Below are 18299 nucleotides of genomic sequence, written 5' to 3'. Positions count from 1 at the left end.
AAAGAGCTCACGCACCTCAACAAACAAAAAGCAAGTAATCCAATTAAAAAATGGGCAGAGTAGCTGAACAGACAGTTCTCCAAAGAAGAAATTCAGATGGCCAACAGACACATGAAAAGATGCTCCACATCGCTAGTTATCAGAGAAATGCAAATTAAAACTACAATGAGATATCACTTCATACCAGTAAGGATGGCTACCATCCAAAAGACAAACAACAACAAATGTTGGCAAGGTTGTGGAGAAAGGGGACCCCTCCGACACTGCTGGTGGGAACGTAAATTAGTTCAACCATTGTGGAAAGCAGTATGGAGGTTCTTCATAAAGCTCAAAATAGACATACCACCTCACCCAGGAATTCCACTTCTAGGAATTTACCCTAAGAATGCAGCAGCCCAGTTTGAAAAAGACAGATGCACCCCTATGTTTATTGCAGCACTATTTACAATAGCCAAGAAATGGAAGCAACCTAAGTGTCTATCAGTAGATGAATGGATAAAGAAGATGTGGTACATATACACAATGGAATATTATTCAGCCATAAGAAGAAAACAAATCCTACCATTTGCAACAACATGGATGGAGTTAGAGGGTCTTATGCTGAGTGAAATAAGCCAGGAGGAGAAAGACAAGTGCCAAATGATTTCACTCATCTGTGGAGCAGAAGAACAAAGCAAAACTGAAGGAACAAAACAGCAGCAGACTCACAGAACCCAAGAATGGACTAACAGTTACCAAAGGGAAAGGGACTGGGGAGAATGGGAGGGAAGAGAGGAATAAGGGCAGGGAAAAGAAAGGGGGTATTGCGATTAGCATGTATAATGTGGAGGGGGGGCATGGAGAGGGCTGTGCAACACAGAGAAGATGAGTAGTGATTCTACAACATCTTATTACATTGATGGACAGTGACTGTAATGGGGTTTGTGAGGGGGACTTGGTGAAGGGGGGACCCTAGTAAATATAATGTTCTTCATGTAATTGTAGATTGATGATAACAACAACAACAACAACAAAATTAATCAACAGAGGTCACTGCAAAGAGGTATCACTGTGCATTTAAAAAATTTTAAGTATTAAAAAATCCTGTCAGGATCCAGTAAGTAATCAATAGGCTACTTTTGAAAAAATAAAAGTGAGATTGCCTTCATTTCTCTTTCAGAGACCTCAAAGTCAAAAAAGAAGTATCTTATAAAAATTTTAAGATAAAAAAAAGTGGAGTTATGATGCAAGCATTCAGTCTTCATGTATGAAAAGTAAGAATTGCATCTTTAAATAGCTGAAGCTTCAGAAACACTGTTATCCACACTGCAAGGCCAAAATATTAGAAGACATCCCAGCTGACCAAGAAGAAACAGGAACAAGAACTAAATAAATGGGGAAAGGATCATTTACAATGATAAATGCCAAACACTGAAAAGAGAATCTAAATAGTATTTCTAAATGGTAATAGTATTAAGAGATTAATTCAAATTAAGAAAATAATTCTCAAAGGAGAAAGAATCATCATCAAATAATAATAACTTTTTAAAAGCCCACCCCTTTTTCCACATGTCAAAGAAAGTTCTAGATGAAGTAAGGTTTAAATATTTAAAAATGAAAGATAGACACTATCTCATGGTAGTAAATACATCAATGAATCAACAAAAATATGTCAATAAACTTATCAATTCAAAAGCAGAACTGATAAAGTAAATATAAGTGATGTGAATACAGAAAGACTGACCGCTTCTACAGATTAAATAGTCACAGACACAATAAGATGTTAATAGGAAATCACTTTAAATACACAGTAAATAAAAGTTATATGTTTGATATTTATAAATCTCTTGTAAATCAATAAGAAAATAGACTATCTTGATAGAGAGGTGAAGATATGAAAAGCCAATTTTTAAAAATTGAAGTATCACTGATATACAATCTTGTATTGTTTTCAAATATACAACACAGTGGTTCAGTAGTTACCCATATTATTAAATACTCACCCTCACTAGTGCAGTTACTATCTGTCAACATAGGAAGATGTTACAGAATCATTGGCTATATTCACCATGCTGTACTGCCATCCTCATGACCAACTTACATTATGATTGAGAATTTTCACAACATTTTATCTCCTCACCCTCCCCAACCACTCCCCATGGGAACCATCAGACACTTCTCAGTATCTATGAGTCTACTGTGAAAAGCCAATTTAAAAAAGAAATTTAAATGGTCCACAAATATCAAAAATTAAACACAATGGTAAAAATAAACACAAATTAAAATATCAATAAATGCTATTGCTTGATGAAATAAGAACAAATGAAACACTAATACATACAACTGGTAAGAGTTAGAGTCACTCTCATATACCACTAACAGAGTATAAACTGGAACAACCACTGTTGTTGGACAAGTCACAGCAACATTTAAAAATTTCACATATTCTTTGATCAGGCTCCTCCCATTTCTATGAATTTATCTGAATAATCAAGGATGTGTGCACAGCTATAAAATTCTTTCAGAGTACAAGTCAAAATAAAAAATAATAAATAACCCAAGAATACAAAAGGACAGAAGAAAAGAATAACTTATGTTGTACACTGTATATACATTCAAATTACTGCTCTAAAAATTAGGTGGCAGAAGAATACTACTGACATGAAGAAAAGTATACATTCAAATTACTGCTCTAAAAATTATGTTGCAGAAGAATACTAATGACATAAAGAAAAGTATACATTCAAATTACTGCTCTAAAAATTATGTTGCCGAAGAATACTAATGACATGAAGAAAAGTTCAGGTGTTGTTTATTTTAAAAAGTTACTAACCAACACCAGTTGGGTTACCAATATCCATATGAATACAAACATGCACAGCAAAATTACTAGCTATGTGCATATAAAGTTAATGAAAACATAAATAATAGACAACTTTTGGGCCCTGAAATGACAGGCAGTTTCCCTTTTCTTTGTATTCATCTAAAAATATACAATAAAATATCTGCAGTAATGCTCACTACAGTATTGTAAGTTGGTATATAACACACAACTTTTGATGTCTGCCTTCCACCAAACCCCAATTCTCAAGCAAGGACATGGCGATGTTCTACTGTAGGGAGAACAGAATGCAGAAAGAAAAGGACATTAATGGAACTCCCAGGCAAACCCTCTAGGAAAGCAGAGAAGTGGAGGTAGGGTCACTACATCTCTGGTAAACTCACAATCCCACAATCATCCCACATGGGCCAAAGAAACAGACACCAGCTCACCAGGACATTCAAAGAATAGCTGCTGCTCTCCAGAAAGTCCCAGCCAGTCACAGGATCCTGAATCATTACCCTGATGCTAAAGCAAGTATGGACACAGTCACTAAAATGTAACAAACCACAATCAGACCTGGATAGTTCCCAGGAGGGACCCTGGAATTCCAAATCTAGTTACACAGATTTGTGGGGACCATGTTGCTAACATCACGTAATCCAATTTCTCATTTCTAATGATTGAATATTTGGGAACTCACTTAGGATATTTCAGCAGGATTTTATTGGATTTACTTTATAATAAAATGTGGAATTAACATTAAGAAAAATATTAAATTGAAATTTAAGGGAAAAAATTCCAACCACTTGGAAATTTAAAAGTACTCTCCTACATAACTATGGAGATTTTTTTTATTTTTTAATATAATTATAAACAATAAAGAATATAGCTTTAAAAATAAGAACAGTATGTATCCAGACTTAAGGAGCAGGTCCAAAGCAGCATTCAAAAGAAAATTCATAGTAGTAAGTATTTTGTTACAAAGAAAAAGAAAAAATAAATAAATCAAGCATTCACTTTAAGATATTAATAAGATATTAAGCTGAAAAAAAGAATGATATTTCAAAAGATAAAAGTAACACAAAGGAAATAGAACATGGAAATATATCAGAAATGAAAAATAAAACCAAGAGCTGATTGTTTGAAAAACCAACAAACCAATGAAAGAATTTAAGAAAGCTTATCAGAAAGAGGAAAAATCCCTGGTAATATGGCCATATTTTGAAAGCAGTAATATATTTTTCTCCTCTGTCTTTTTTACTTTGACATGACCTTTACCTAGTCATTTTGAAGCTTTCTTTGGGGAAGTATGGTGAGAGAAAGCCTTTTTAATAAGAGTACAAAGAGAAAGGATAAGGTAATATTCAGTTTTAGATGAGCAATATAGGATTTGCTACAGCCCCAAGAAAGGATTTTTCAAATTCCTCTCATTCTACCTTTTTAGTACATTAACCACCTTACCTGAAAGAATCAGCTCTAAGAGCTTTCCCAATCTTTTCACTCCTGGTTTCGTTTGAATCAGGCCTGGAGGTTTGAGTTGGGAAAAAAGAAAGTATGAGGCAGGGGGAAGTCATCACATTTCCAACCTAAAGCAAGGGTGGAAAGGAGAGAGAGAAAGTAGAGGAGAGCTTTGGGTTGGAGAGAGAAAGAAGAGAGTAACCCCAAGGGCAGGGGGACATTTGCCTCCTGCCCCAACCAGGACTCTGAGAAGGGATCAGGTTTCGGGGCAGTCTTCCACCCTGAAATCACCTGAGAGTCTGGTCACATCTGCATCATGGGCCAAGTAGAGGAAGAACCTGATATTTAGTTTACTGAACCAACTTTGGTTCTTGTACTTTAGATGGCACCCAGAAAGAGCTGGGAGTCTGACTATGGGGCTAGCTAATAAAATCTGGGCAAGACAGCATTATAGCAAATGTTGCAGAGTAAAAATCCAAGACAGGACCACAAGAGAATCTTCACCAGATCTGTGAAAGGTAGCATAGGATGGGAGCTCAAGAGAGTCTAAGTCAGTGAAGAGTGCCAACAGGTACAAAGCCTGAGGAGAAAGGATGAACCAGAAGCTGTAGTTGCCATCTGGTGACTGACAGGGTGCCCAGGCATCAGACGGAAAAAGAGACACCACCACTCTGGGGACTAGTGGAGTCCAAGGCTACCATGATCAGAAACCACCTCTAAACACACCACCACATCATGAAGCCTCTCTCCCTTTACATCTGGATGTCATATTAAAATAAGAAAAGATGATGGAAACAATCTGAAAGATAGCATTTGCTCCCAAAGAGAATAAATATTAACAGAAAGAACTGCTTAAATTGTCATATCTGACTAAATTTTAACCTGGACACACATTTTTACCCAGCACCCATAAAGAGCTATACACTGCGGATACTAACGGTGTGGGCTTCTGGATCCATGTGGCCTGGGTCTGACTCCTGGCTCCACAGTTTGTCAACTCTGTGGCTTTGGGCAGTTTACTCAATCTCTCTGTGCCTCAGTTTCCTCATCTATAAAATGTGGACAATGACAGTTTTTCTTAGTATTTTTTTAAGGCTTAAGTGAGCTAACAAATGTAAAGAACTTAGGCCAGTGTCTGGCCTATATGAATGGTTCAGTAAATTTTGGCTATCCTTACTACTGTTAACATTAATATCCTAAGTAGGGCTCATAGGGAAAGATCAGATGAGCTACAGAAAAATTAAGAAATAATAATTTCTCTACACAACCAAGTAGATTACAATTTGTACCCTTGCTATATAAATACTTAATATCATAAATGCTACAGGGGATGTAAAATAGATCAAAAGGCAGCTTTTAAAAAACATACTGTCAGTCCCTCCCTGCCTCTGACCTGCAGATAAGGGAGGAGACACGATGAGATATCGAAGACCTGAAAGGACCAGCCAGGGGACTCAAGGCATTAACAGCATGTTAATGCTGAGTGGTGCTTGACAGGGCACCCTTCGTATTTATTGAGCAAATACATGTTAACAACAATAGAATTCTGTGTGGGGGACTTAATAGACAACCATTAACTAACTCTAAACTTAATCCTCGGCAGTCTCCACTCTCCTGGGGCAAGACGTCTTACATGCTATTGAAACAATAGAAAGGGCAATTAGGTCACAGAAACTGTTTTGGTCTTGTTTGTTCTGTTCCTGATCACTTATCAGGAATTATAGGAAAAATAATCAAGTCATATATGATTATACATTCGATTTCTATACTTGATTTATTTATTAATCCCACACACAAGAGTGGCAAAACTGGACAGCTACATGCAAGAGAATGAAACTGGGTTATTGTCTAACCCCATACACAAAAGTAAACTTAAAATGGATCAAAGATATGAATGTAAGTCATGAAACCATAAAACTCTTAGAAGAAAAAAACAGGCAAAAATCTCTTGAATATAAATATGAGCAACTTTTTCCTGAATGCATCTCCTCGGGCAAGGGAAACAAAATAAAAAATGAGCAAATGGGGCTTCATCATGCTAAAAAGCTTCTGTACAGCAAAGGACACAATCAGCAGAACAAAAAGGCACCCTACAGTATGGGAGAGTATATTTGTAAATGACATATCCGACAAGGGGTTAATATCCAAAATATATAAAGAACTCACATGCCTCAACACCCAAAAAGCAAATAACCTGATTAAAAAATGGGCAGAAGATATGAACAGACAATTCTCCAAAGAAATTCAGATGGCCAACAGGCACATGAAAAGATGCTCCACATTGCTAATAATCAGGGAAATGCAAATTAAAACCACAATGAGATATCACCTCATACCAGTAAGGATGGCTACCATCCAAAAGACAAACAACAACAAATGTTGGCGAGGTTGTGGATAAAGGGGACCCCTCTGACATTGCTGGTGGGAACGTAAATTAGTTCAACCATTGTGGAAAGCAGTATGGAGGTTCTTCATAAAGCTCAAAATAGACATACCACCTCACCCAGGAATTCCACTTCTAGGAATTTACCCTAAGAATGCAGCAGCCCAGTTTGAAAAAGACAGATGCACCCCTATGTTTATTGCAGCACTATTTACAATAGCCAAGAAATGGAAGCAACCTAAGTGTCTATCAGTAGATGAATGGATAAAGAAGACGTGGTACATATACACAATGGAATATTATTCAGCCATAAGAAGAAAACAAATCCTACCATTTGCAACAAAATGGATGGAGCTAGAGGGTCTTATGCTGAGTGAAATAAGCCAGGAGGAGAAAGACAAGTGCCAAATGATTTCACTCATCTGTGGAGCAGAAGAACAAAGCAAAACTGAAGGAACAAAACAGCAACAGACTCACAGAACCCAAGAATGGACTTACAGTTACCAAAGGGAAAGGGCCTGGGAGTGGTGGGTGGGAAGGGAGGGAGAAGGGGAATAAGGGGCATTACGATTAGCACACATACTGTAGGGCGGGGCACTGGGAAGGCAGCATAGCACAGAGAAGATAAGTAGTGACTCTACAGCATCTTACTACACTGATGGACAGTGACTGTAATAGGGTATGTGGTGGGGACATGATAATGGGGGAATCTAGTAACCACAATGTTGCTCATGTAATTGTATATAATGATACCAAAATTTAAAAAATAAAAAATAAATGAATCAGAAGGAAAAAATAAAAATAAAAAACATGAGAGTGGTATAAATAAAAAATCTTAACAAATTGGACTGCATTCAGAGAAAAATATGAATTGCCTATATTAGCTCAAGAAGTATGCCAAATGTTAAAGAAATATGCCAACGAAGATGAAAAATTCATCAAAGAATTACCTCAAAAAAGGTGTAGGACCAGATCACTTAATTAGCACATTCTTCCAAACTTCCTCCAAGGGGCAACGCCAGGGTGCATAACAAACAGAACTAGGACTTATAAAAGATGGAATGTACCCCAGTTAGTTGAAAAGCTAGACTACCTATAATACACAACCCTGCATAAAATAAAACTACAGAGAGGGGCAGAAGATGGCGGCGTGAGTAGAGCAGCGGAAATCTCCTCCCAAAACAACATATATCTATGAAAATATAACAAAGACAACCCTTCCTAGAATAAAGACAAGAGGACACAGGACAATATCCAGACCACATCCGCACCTGAGAGAACCCAGCGCCTCGCGAAGGGGGTAAGATACAAGCCCCGGCCCCGCTGGAGCCGAGCGCCCCTCCCACCAGCTCCCGGCGGGAGAAGAGCAGGCAGAGCGGGAGGGAGACGGAGCACAGGGCTGCCGAGCACCCAGCCCCCGCCATTCGGGCCAGAGTGCAGGGCGCTCGATACTAGGAAAACAGGGCAGCAAGAACAGTGAGCAGGCACTGGAGGCTGGGCGACTGAGGGCATAAGAAAAGCGCGCGACCATTTTTTTTTTTGCTTTTTTGCTGTTTTGTTTTGGCGAGCGCTTTTTGGGAGTTTTAAAGGGATAGGTACCCCAATACTAGGGAAACAGGGCAGAAAGACCGGGGAGCAGAGGCCTGAGGCTGGCACCGGAGAATAAAGAAAAACGAACGACCACCTTTTTTTTTTTTTTTTTAATTAAAAAAAAAAATTTTTTTTTTCTTTTTTTTGGTGGGCGTTCTTTTGTTTTAGCGGGTGCTTTTTGGAAGTCTTAAAGGGGCAGGGCGGGTCACTTAATCCAGAGGTAGGGAATCCGGGATCTCTGGGCACCCTAACCCCTGGGCTGCAGGGAGCAGGGAGGCCCCTTACAGAGATAAATAGCCTCCCCGCAGCTCCTGCTCCAACGCGACTGCACCATTTTGGAGTAGCTGCCCGAGCCAGGCCACGCCCACAACAACAGCAAAGATTAACTCCATAGCAACCGGGCAGGAAGCAGGAACCCTGTCTGCGCGCAGCTGCGCAGCACAAGCCACTAGAGGCCGCTGTTCTCCCAGGAGAGGAGGGCCACAAACCAACAAGAAAGGAAGTCCTTCCAGCCGTCACTCGTCCCAGTTCTGCAGACTATTCCTATCACCATGAAAAGGCAAAGCTACAGGCAGACAAAGATCACAGAGACAACACCAGAGAAGGAGACAGACCTAACCAGTCTCCCTGAAAAAGAATTCAAAATAAGAATCATAAACATGCTGACAGAGATGCAGAGAAATACGCAAGAGAAATGGGATGAAGTCCGGAAGGAGATCACAGATGCCAGAAAGGAGATCGCAGAAATGAAACAAACTCTGGAAGGGTTTATAAGCAGAATGGATAGGATGCAAGAGGCCATTGATGGAACTGAAACCAGAGAACAGGAACGCATAGAAGCTGACATAGAGAGAGACAAAAGGATCTCCAGGAATGAAACAATATTAAGAGAACTGTGTGACCAATCCAAAAGGAACAATATCCGTATTATAGGGGTCCCAGAAGAAGAAGAGAGAGGAAAAGAGATGGAAAGTATCTTAGAAGAAATAATTGCTGAAAACTTCCCCACACTGGGGGAGGAAGTAATCGAACAGACCACGGAAATACACAGAACCCCCAACAGAAAGGATCCAAGAAGGGCAACACCAAGACATATAATAATTAAAATGGCAAAGATCAAGGACAAGGAAAGAGTGTTAAAGGCAGCTAGAGAGAAAAAGGTCACCTATAAAGGGAAACCCATCAGGCTAACGTCAGATTTCTCAACAGAAACCCTACAGGCCAGAAGAGAATGGCATGATATATTTAATACAATGAAACAGAAGGGCCTTGAACCAAGGATACTGTATCCAGCACGACTATCATTCAAATATGACGGCGGGATTAAACAATTCCCAGACAAACAAAAGCTGAGGGAATTTGCTTTCCACAAACCACCTCTACAGAACATCTTACAGGGACTGCTCTAGATGGGAGCACTCCTAGAAAGAGCACAGCACAAAACATCAAACATATGAAGAATCGAGGAGGAGGAACAAGAAGGGAGAGAAGAAAAGAATCTCCAGATAGTGTATATAACAGCTCAATAAGCGAGCTAAGTTAGGCAGTAAGATACTAAAGAGGCTAACCTTGAACCTTTGGTAACCACGAATTTAAAGCCTGCAATGGCAATAAGTACATATCTTTCAATAGTCACCCTAAATGTTAATGGGTTGAATGCACCAATCAAAAGACACAGAGTAACAGAATGGATAAAAAAGCAAGACCCATCTATATGCTGCTTACAAGAAACTCACCTCAAACCCAAAGACATGTACAGACTAAAAGTCAAGGGATGGAAAAACATATTTCAAGCAAACAACAGTGAGAAGAAAGCAGGGGTTGCAGTACTAATATCAGACAAAATAGACTTCAAAACAAAGAAAGTAATAAGAGATAAAGAAGGACACTACATAATGATAAAGGGCTCAGTCCAACAAGAGGATATAACCATTCTAAATATATATGCACCCAACACAGGAGCACCAGCATATGTGAAACAAATACTAACAGAACTAAAGGGGGATATAGACTGCAATGCATTCATTCTAGGAGACTTCAACACACCACTCACCCCAAAGGATAGATCCACTGGGCAGAAAATAAGTAAGGACACGGAAGCACTGAACAACACAGTAGAGCAGATGGACCTAATAGACATCTATAGAACTCTACATCCAAAAGCACCGGGATATACATTCTTCTCAAGTGCACATGGAACATTCTCCAGAATAGACCACATACTAGGCCACAAAAAGAGCCTCAGAAAATTCCAAAAGATTGAAATCCTACCAACCAACTTTTCAGACCACAAAGGCATAAAACTAGAAATAAACTGTACAAAGAAAGCAAAGAGGCTCACAAACACATGGAGGCTTAACAACACGCTCCTAAATAATCAATGGATCAATGACCAAATCAAAATGGAGATCCAGCAATATATGGAAACAAATGACAACAACAACACTAAGCCCCAACTTCTGTGGGACACAGCAAAAGCAGTCTTAAGAGGAAAGTATATAGCAATCCAAGCATATTTAAAAAAGGAAGAACAATCCCAAATGTATGGTCTAATGTCACAATTATCGAAATTGGAAAAAGAAGAACAAATGAGGCCTAAGGTCAGCAGCAGGAGGGACATAATAAAGATCAGAGAAGAAATAAATAAAATTGAGAAGAATAAAACAATAGCAAAAATCAATGAAACCAAGAGCTGGTTCTTCGAGAAAATAAACAAAATAGATAAGCCTCTAGCCAGACTTATTAAGAGGAAAAGAGAGTCAACACAAATCAACAGTATCAGAAACGAGAAAGGAAAAATCACGACGGACCCCACAGAAATACAAAGAATTATTAGAGAATACTATGAAAAACCTATATGCTAACATGCTGGGAAACCTAGGAGAAATGGACAACTTCCTAGAAAAATACAAACTTCCAAGACTGACCCAGAAAGAAACAGAAAATCTAAACAGACCAATTACCAGCAATGAAATTGAAGCGGTAATCAAAAAACTACCAAAGAACAAAACCCCCAGGCCAGATGGATTTACCTCGGAATTTTATCAGACATACAGGGAAGACATAATACCCATTCTCCTTAAAGTTTTCCAAAAAATAGAGGAGGAGGGGATACTCCCAAACTCATTCTATGAAGCTAACATCACCCTAATACCAAAACCAGGCAAAGACCCCACCAAAAAAGAAAACTACAGACCAATATCCCTGATGAACGTAGATGCAAAAATACTCAACAAAATATTAGCAAACCGAATTCAAAAATACATTAAAAGGATCATACACCATGACCAAGTGGGATTCATCCCAGGGATGCAAGGATGGTACAACATTCGAAAGTCCATCAACATCATCCACCACATCAACAAAAAGAAAGACAAAAACCACATGATCATCTCCATAGATGCTGAAAAAGCATTTGACAAAGTTCAACATCCATTCATGCTAAAAACTCTCAGCAAAATGGGAATACAGGGCAAGTACCTCAACATAATAAAGGCCATCTATGATAAACCCACAGCCAACATTATATTGAACAGCGAGAAGCTGAAAGCATTTCCGCTGAGATCGGGAACTAGACAGGGATGCCCACTCTCTCCACTGTTATTTAACATAGTACTGGAGGTCCTAGCCACGGCAATCAGACAAAATAAAGAAATACAAGGAATCCAGATTGGTAAAGAAGAAGTTAAACTGTCACTATTTGCAGATGACATGATACTGTACATAAAAAACCCTAAAGACTCCACCCCAAAACTACTAGAACTCATATCGGAATACAGCAAAGTTGCAGGATACAAAATCAACACACAGAAATCTGTGGCTTTCCTATATACTAACAACGAACCAACAGAAAGGGAAATAAGGAAAACAACTCCATTCACAATTGCATCCAAAAAAATAAAATACCTAGGAATAAACCTAACCAAAGAAGTGAAAGACTTATACTCTGAAAACTAAAAGTCACTCTTAAGAGAAATTAAAGGGGACACTAACAGATGGAAACTCATCCCATGCTCGTGGCTAGGAAGAATTAATATCGTTAAAATGGCCATCCTGCCCAAAGCAATATACAGATTTGATGCAATCCCTATGAAACTACCAGCAACATTCTTCAATGAACTGGAACAAATAATTCAAAAATTCATATGGAAACACCAAAGACCCTGAATAGCTAAAGCAATCCTGAGAAAGAAGAATAAAGTAGGGGGGATCTCACTCCCCAACTTCAAGCTCTACTATAAAGCCATAGTAATCAAGACAATTTGGTACTGGCACAAGAGCAGAGCCACAGACCAATGGAACAGACTAGAGAATCCAGACATTAACCCAGACATATATGGTCAATTAATATTTGATAAAGGAGCCATGGACATACAATGGCGAAATGACAGTCTCTTCAACAGGTGGTGCTGGCAAAACTGGACAGCTACATGTAGGAGAATGAAACTGGACCATTGTCTAACCCCATATACAAAAGTAAACTCAAAATGGATCAAAGACCTGAATGTAAGCCATGAAACCATTAAACTCTTGGAAGAAAACATAGGCAAAAACCTCTTAGACATAAACATGAGTGACCTCTTCTTGAACATATCTCCCCGGGCAAGGAAAACAACAGCAAAAATGAGTAAGTGGGACTATATTAAGCTGAAAAGCTTCTGTACAGCAAAAGACACCATCAATAGAACAAGAAGGATCTCTACAGTATGGGAGAATATATTTGAAAATGACACATCCGATAAAGGCTTGACGTCCAGAATATATAAAGAGCTCACACGCCTCAACAAACAAAAAACAAATAACCCAATTAAAAAATGGGCAGAGGAACTGAACAGACAGTTCTCCAAAAAAGAAATACAGATGGCCAACAGACACATGAAAAGATGCTCCACATCGCTAATTATCAGAGAAATGCAAATTAAAACTACAATGAGGTATCACCTCACACCAGTAAGGATGGCTGCCATCCAAAAGACAAACAACAACAAATGTTGGCGAGGCTGTGGAGAAAGGGGAACCCTCCTACACTGCTGGTGGGAATGTAAATTAGTTCAACCATTGTGGAAAGCAGTATGGAGGTACATCAAAATGCTCAAAACAGACTTACCATTTGACCCAGGAATTGCACTCCTAGGAATTTACCCTAAGAACGCAGCAATCAAGTTTGAGAAAGACAGATGCACCCCTGTGTTTATTGCAGCACTATTTACAATAGCCAAGAATTGGAAGCAACCTAAATGTCCATCGATAGATGAATGGATAAAGAAGATGTGGTACATATACACAATGGAATACTACTCAGCCATAAGAAAAGGACAAATCCAATCATTTGCAGCAACATGGATGGAGCTGGAGGGTATTATGCTCAGTGAAACAAGCCAAGTGGAGAAAGAGAAATACCAAATGATTTCACTTATCTGTGGAATATAAGAACAAAGGAAAAACTGAAGGAACAAAACAGCAGCAGAATCACAGAACTCAAGAATGGACTAACAGGTAGCAAAGGGAAAGGGACTGGGGAGGATGGGTGGGTAGGGAGGGATAAGGGGGGGAGAAGTAGGGGGGTATTAAGATTATCATACATGGTGGGGTAGGAGAAAAGGGAGGGCTGTACAACACAGAGAAGGCAAGTAGTGATTCTACAACATTTTGCTATGCTGATGGACAGTGACTGTAAAGGGGTTTATAGGGGAGACCTGGTATAGGGGAGAGCCTAGTAAACATAATATTCGTCATGTAAGTGTAGATTAGTGATACCAAAAACAAAGCAAAAAAAAAAAAAAGGGCAGTTCCTGTGTGGTAACCTCCAACGAGTTCTACACAAGGGTATAAAGGGCATATAAAAGTGTAGGCAAAGGGTCTGTTTGTGTTTATACAGAGGATCAAAGCCTAATTGGGCTACCCCGAAAATGAACTAAGATACGATATGAAAAAGAACTTCCAACATCTGCACTCTCTGGAAGACTCATGCCAGAAGATGATCATCAAAAAACCCCAACAAAGATCCACGCACTGCTACAGCTGTAGATGCACTCATCCCACCAGTTCCTGGACTTGCCATGGGAATGAGGAAGGAGATATCTAAGCTGGCCTGTGCATACAGTAAAACAACAAATTTGACTGGATCTATACTGTTGGAACTCAACCAAGAATTTGGAGAAGTGCAAATTGTAGCGCTCCAAACTCTTACAACTACAGACTATTTACTGTTAAAAGAACATATGGGATGTGAACAGTCCCCAGGAATGGGTTGTTTTAATTTGTCTGATTTCTCTCAGACTGTTCAAGTTCAGTTGGACAATATGCACCATATCATAGATAAGTTTTCACAAATGCCTAAGGTGCCTTAATGGTTTTCTTGGTTTCACTGGAGATGGCTGGTAATTACAGATATGCTTTGGTTATGTAACTATACTCCTATTATGTTAATGTGTGTGCGCAATTTAAGTAGTAGCTTAAAACCTATATACGCTGAAGTTACTCTACAAGAAGATATGTCAAAGAAATAATCAATCTTCCCATGTTCTCTTCCGCCTGCTACTTCTATAGCTTTTCTTCTTCCTTCCTAATTACAACCCTTAAATAGAATTCGTGCCTCATATCAAATTTACCGAGTATCATAACTCCTCCAAGTGGTAAAGATACCTCAAGACAAATGCTGGGCATAGAAGCCACAGGGCATAAATATGCAAAGAAGTAAAAAGCTAACCTTTTCAAACAATAAGGCTTCTCTCTCACTTACCAACTCTACATTTCCCTGTATGGCCCCGGAAGATGACTGGTTAGCCAGAGACGGGTAAGATTCCTCAAGGGAGGAACAACCTAAGACAGGCACAGTCGCAGGGGGGCCATCAGGTGAGAAATTGGGGATCAACAGAGGTGAGGCTTAGAACCTCACCCCCTCTGTTCTGAGAGAAATCTTCTGCATACGTGGATGTTTAATTGCCCTGGTCTAGCTTGGATTAACACATAGTCTACAGGCACACACCTGATCATCTACATTTGCTCTCTTACAACACTAAACTAGGTTTTCTACCTTTATCTTGTATCTACCTACCACTTCAGCATTTTATTAAAAATAATAATAATAAAGAGAGAAATGTGGTATCCACATATAAATCAAGTATAAAAACCAAATGAGTATTCATATTTGAACTGACTGTTTATAGTTCATAATGCATGAGCAAAACCGAAAGTTTCTGTGATGACTGCCCCTGTACGGTTCACCATGTAACTTATTCACTATGTAAGAATTTGTTCTCCATGTAAGAACTTGTTTGTTATGCCTCAGAAGATTGGAGACTGACGAAAATTAGGCTTGGGGTGGATTAATGATTGTGCATTGAGCATTGACTCCCCTATACAGAATTTTATTGTCGTTAACAACCATTTGATCAATAAATATGAGAGATGCCCTCACAAAAAAAAAAAAAAAAAAAAAAAAAGGACAGACTTCCAATGGTAAAATAAATAAGTAACCGGGATGTAATGTATAGCATAAGGAATATAGTCAAGATATTGTAACAGCTTGGTAGGGTGATAGCTGGAACCTAGAATTATGTATATAAATGTTTTATCACTGTGTTGTACACTTGAAACTAATGTAATGTAATACTGTGCATCAACTACCCTTCAATAAAAAATAATTATTTAAAAAATAAATAAATAAATAAATAAAATAAATAAAACTACAGACAAATATCTTTCCTAGAAGCTTTGTTAGTCCAGGATTTCTTAGTGCCTCTAATATGCTGTGAAATTTTAATAGCAACATCTGGGGAGACACAATATTCCTGAACTTTAAGAATTCTTCCAGGCTCTCCCAGACCCCTCTATGACCTTGCAGGAGCCACACAAGAGCCTTGAGTCATGCACTCAGAAGATTTAAAATGGTCCAAGAGCCAAAAATATGCAGGATTCACAAGAAAGGGGAAAAGAGACAGTATACAAAATTGCCATGATAATAGCAAAGCTGAGGCATGAAGCAGCACATTCTGCTGGTGAGAACATACATTGATTCAACTCTTCTAGGAAGCAATTGGCCATATGTGTTTGGAACTTAAAATGTACATACTTTTTGATGTAATAATCCAACTTCTATCAATCCATCCTGGAGAATTAATTTAAAATGAATATAAAGATGAACATATAAGGATGTGCTTAACAGAATCATTAATAGCAAATGAAACAAAACAGGAAACAATATATATGTCTAAAACTGGAAACAGTTAAGTAAATTATGGTACATTGATAAGATGAATTACAGAACAATCAAAATCAACGTTTAGGGGAAAAAATGACACTTCTTCGGAAAAAAGGCAGAATGCAACTGCAAAGTATAATCTTAAGTATATTTTTAAAACATACTCATATAGGAAAAACTACCAAAAATAAAGGCCAAAACCTTAATATGATCTCTGGGTGGTGAAACTCTGAGGAATATTTGTAATGTATCTCTATTGCCTAACTTTCTGCAACAAGCATATGTTACTTTTATGATCAGAAAAAAAAGGTAAAGTCAAATAATTATTGCACATGGAAAAATATCTCTGTGAGTGAAAAGGAGTAATTTTAAGTTTACATACATTACGGACAAAAATATCCTCAACCGCGAACACAGAATTCTCCCAAACGTGAATCTCACACCGGTGCACTTTAAGCATGAAGACAGAAAAGGCAAACCAACCAAATGCCTCCATCGACAGGCTAAGCTGCTCTTCTCTGGGTTTTCACAACACGCGTCATCCGGCAGGGGAACTCAGCACACATTTGTTAAAAGGGCAGCTGTTTTAGTATCTCCCGTGGTTCCAAGAATCTCTCCAGGGAGAGGGTGTTGAAGGAATGTGTGGAGTTGCACGGCTGCGCGTGTGTGTAACACATACAGACATTCTCAATCTCTCTCTCTCTCTCTCTCTTTCTCTCTCTCTCTCTCTCTCTCTCTCTCTCTCTCTCTCTCTCTCTCTCTCTCTCTCTCTCTCTCTCACACACACACACACACACACACACACACACACACACACACGCAGTCAATCATGTGGTCCCTGCCCAACAACTCGAAGCGAGTCCTCGGGTGCAGCCGCCGAGCCCTCACCGCCGCCCAGGACGCAGGTACCTGTTCGTGGGGCGCGGCGGCGGGGTCGCCGGGCTCCTGAGCGTCCGCCTCGCGGCGGTGGTGCTGTGCGTGGCCTCCCTGCTTTCCTCCACAGACAGCCTGCACCGCCAGAAGAAAACTAAGTTGTTCCACGTCGCTGCAGGCTGGTCACGCGCCCGCAGCTTGGCCGGGACGCCCTCCCGGGCCCAGGTTCCCCGGTGCCGCCCCCACCACCGGAGTCTTTAGAGGCTTGGGGAGGGTCCCGAAAGGCGAGCCCGGGACACGGCTGGGAGCCCGACGGCAGGGCCCTCGCAGCTCGCTGGCCCGGAGCGACGCCCGCTGGAGCCCGCCGAGCCTGGCCGCTCCCTCTCCGCCCCCGCCGCCCGTCGGCGGGTCCTCTCAGTGGCCCGAAGTCTGCGCGCGCGAGTGGAGCGGCCCGGGTGCGGCGGGCGGGTACCTGGAGCGCGCGGGCGCGGCCAAGGAGCCCCAGAGCAGGCGCAGCGGGAGCAGCAGCAGCAGGCTGGCGAGCAGAGCGAGCGGCGCGCCTCCCGGCCGCATCCTGAGCCACGGGCGCGGCCGCCGCCGCTGCTGCCCCGGCGACGCGCAGCCCGGGCGGCCCCGACTCGCCGCTCGCGCCGCCGCCGCCGCCGCTGCGGCCGCAGCCACGCACACCTCCAGGGCTCCCGGGGCAGGGGCGGCGACGGCGCGCGGCGCGGGCCCCGCTGCGGGCGGCGCGGTGTCGGCGCCGAGGGGGGGCAAGGCAGTCCCGCCCCTCCGCTCGGCCCCGGACTGTGAGCGCGGAGCTCGCGTGGCGGTGACGATCGCAGAGCTCGCCGCGTCTCCTCCCGAAGGCGCTCCTAGCTGCTGCGGGCTCTGGCCGTCGCCGCCGCCGCGCGGGGTCACCTGAAGGTTGGGACTCGGGAGCTGGACTCCGTGCTGATTGGGCTGCAACTTTTCTGCGCCCTCACCTGCTC

The 18299-nt window shown here is 40.9% G+C and overlaps 1 protein-coding gene across 1 annotated transcript in view; it reads right to left on the bottom strand.

Moving 5' to 3' along the window:
- ST8SIA6 (ST8 alpha-N-acetyl-neuraminide alpha-2,8-sialyltransferase 6) overlaps nucleotides 1-17911 on the bottom strand; it is a 135389-nt gene extending 117478 nt beyond the window's left edge. The window contains exons 1-2 of the mRNA XM_036889034.2: nucleotides 17783-17911; nucleotides 17347-17445 (exon numbers count right to left, since the gene is read on the bottom strand). Coding sequence (XP_036744929.2) covers nucleotides 17347-17445; nucleotides 17783-17883 — 200 coding nt within the window. The 5' untranslated portion in view covers nucleotides 17884-17911. The remainder of the gene's footprint in view (nucleotides 1-17346; nucleotides 17446-17782) is intronic.
- Between the last annotated feature and the right edge of the window lie 388 nt (nucleotides 17912-18299).

This window comes from Manis pentadactyla, chromosome 3, assembly GCF_030020395.1.
Source record: "Manis pentadactyla isolate mManPen7 chromosome 3, mManPen7.hap1, whole genome shotgun sequence".
NCBI lineage: Eukaryota > Metazoa > Chordata > Mammalia > Pholidota > Manidae > Manis > Manis pentadactyla.
The sequence above is the reverse complement of the archived record's forward strand: the minus strand, read 5'-3'. Positions and strand labels throughout refer to the sequence as shown.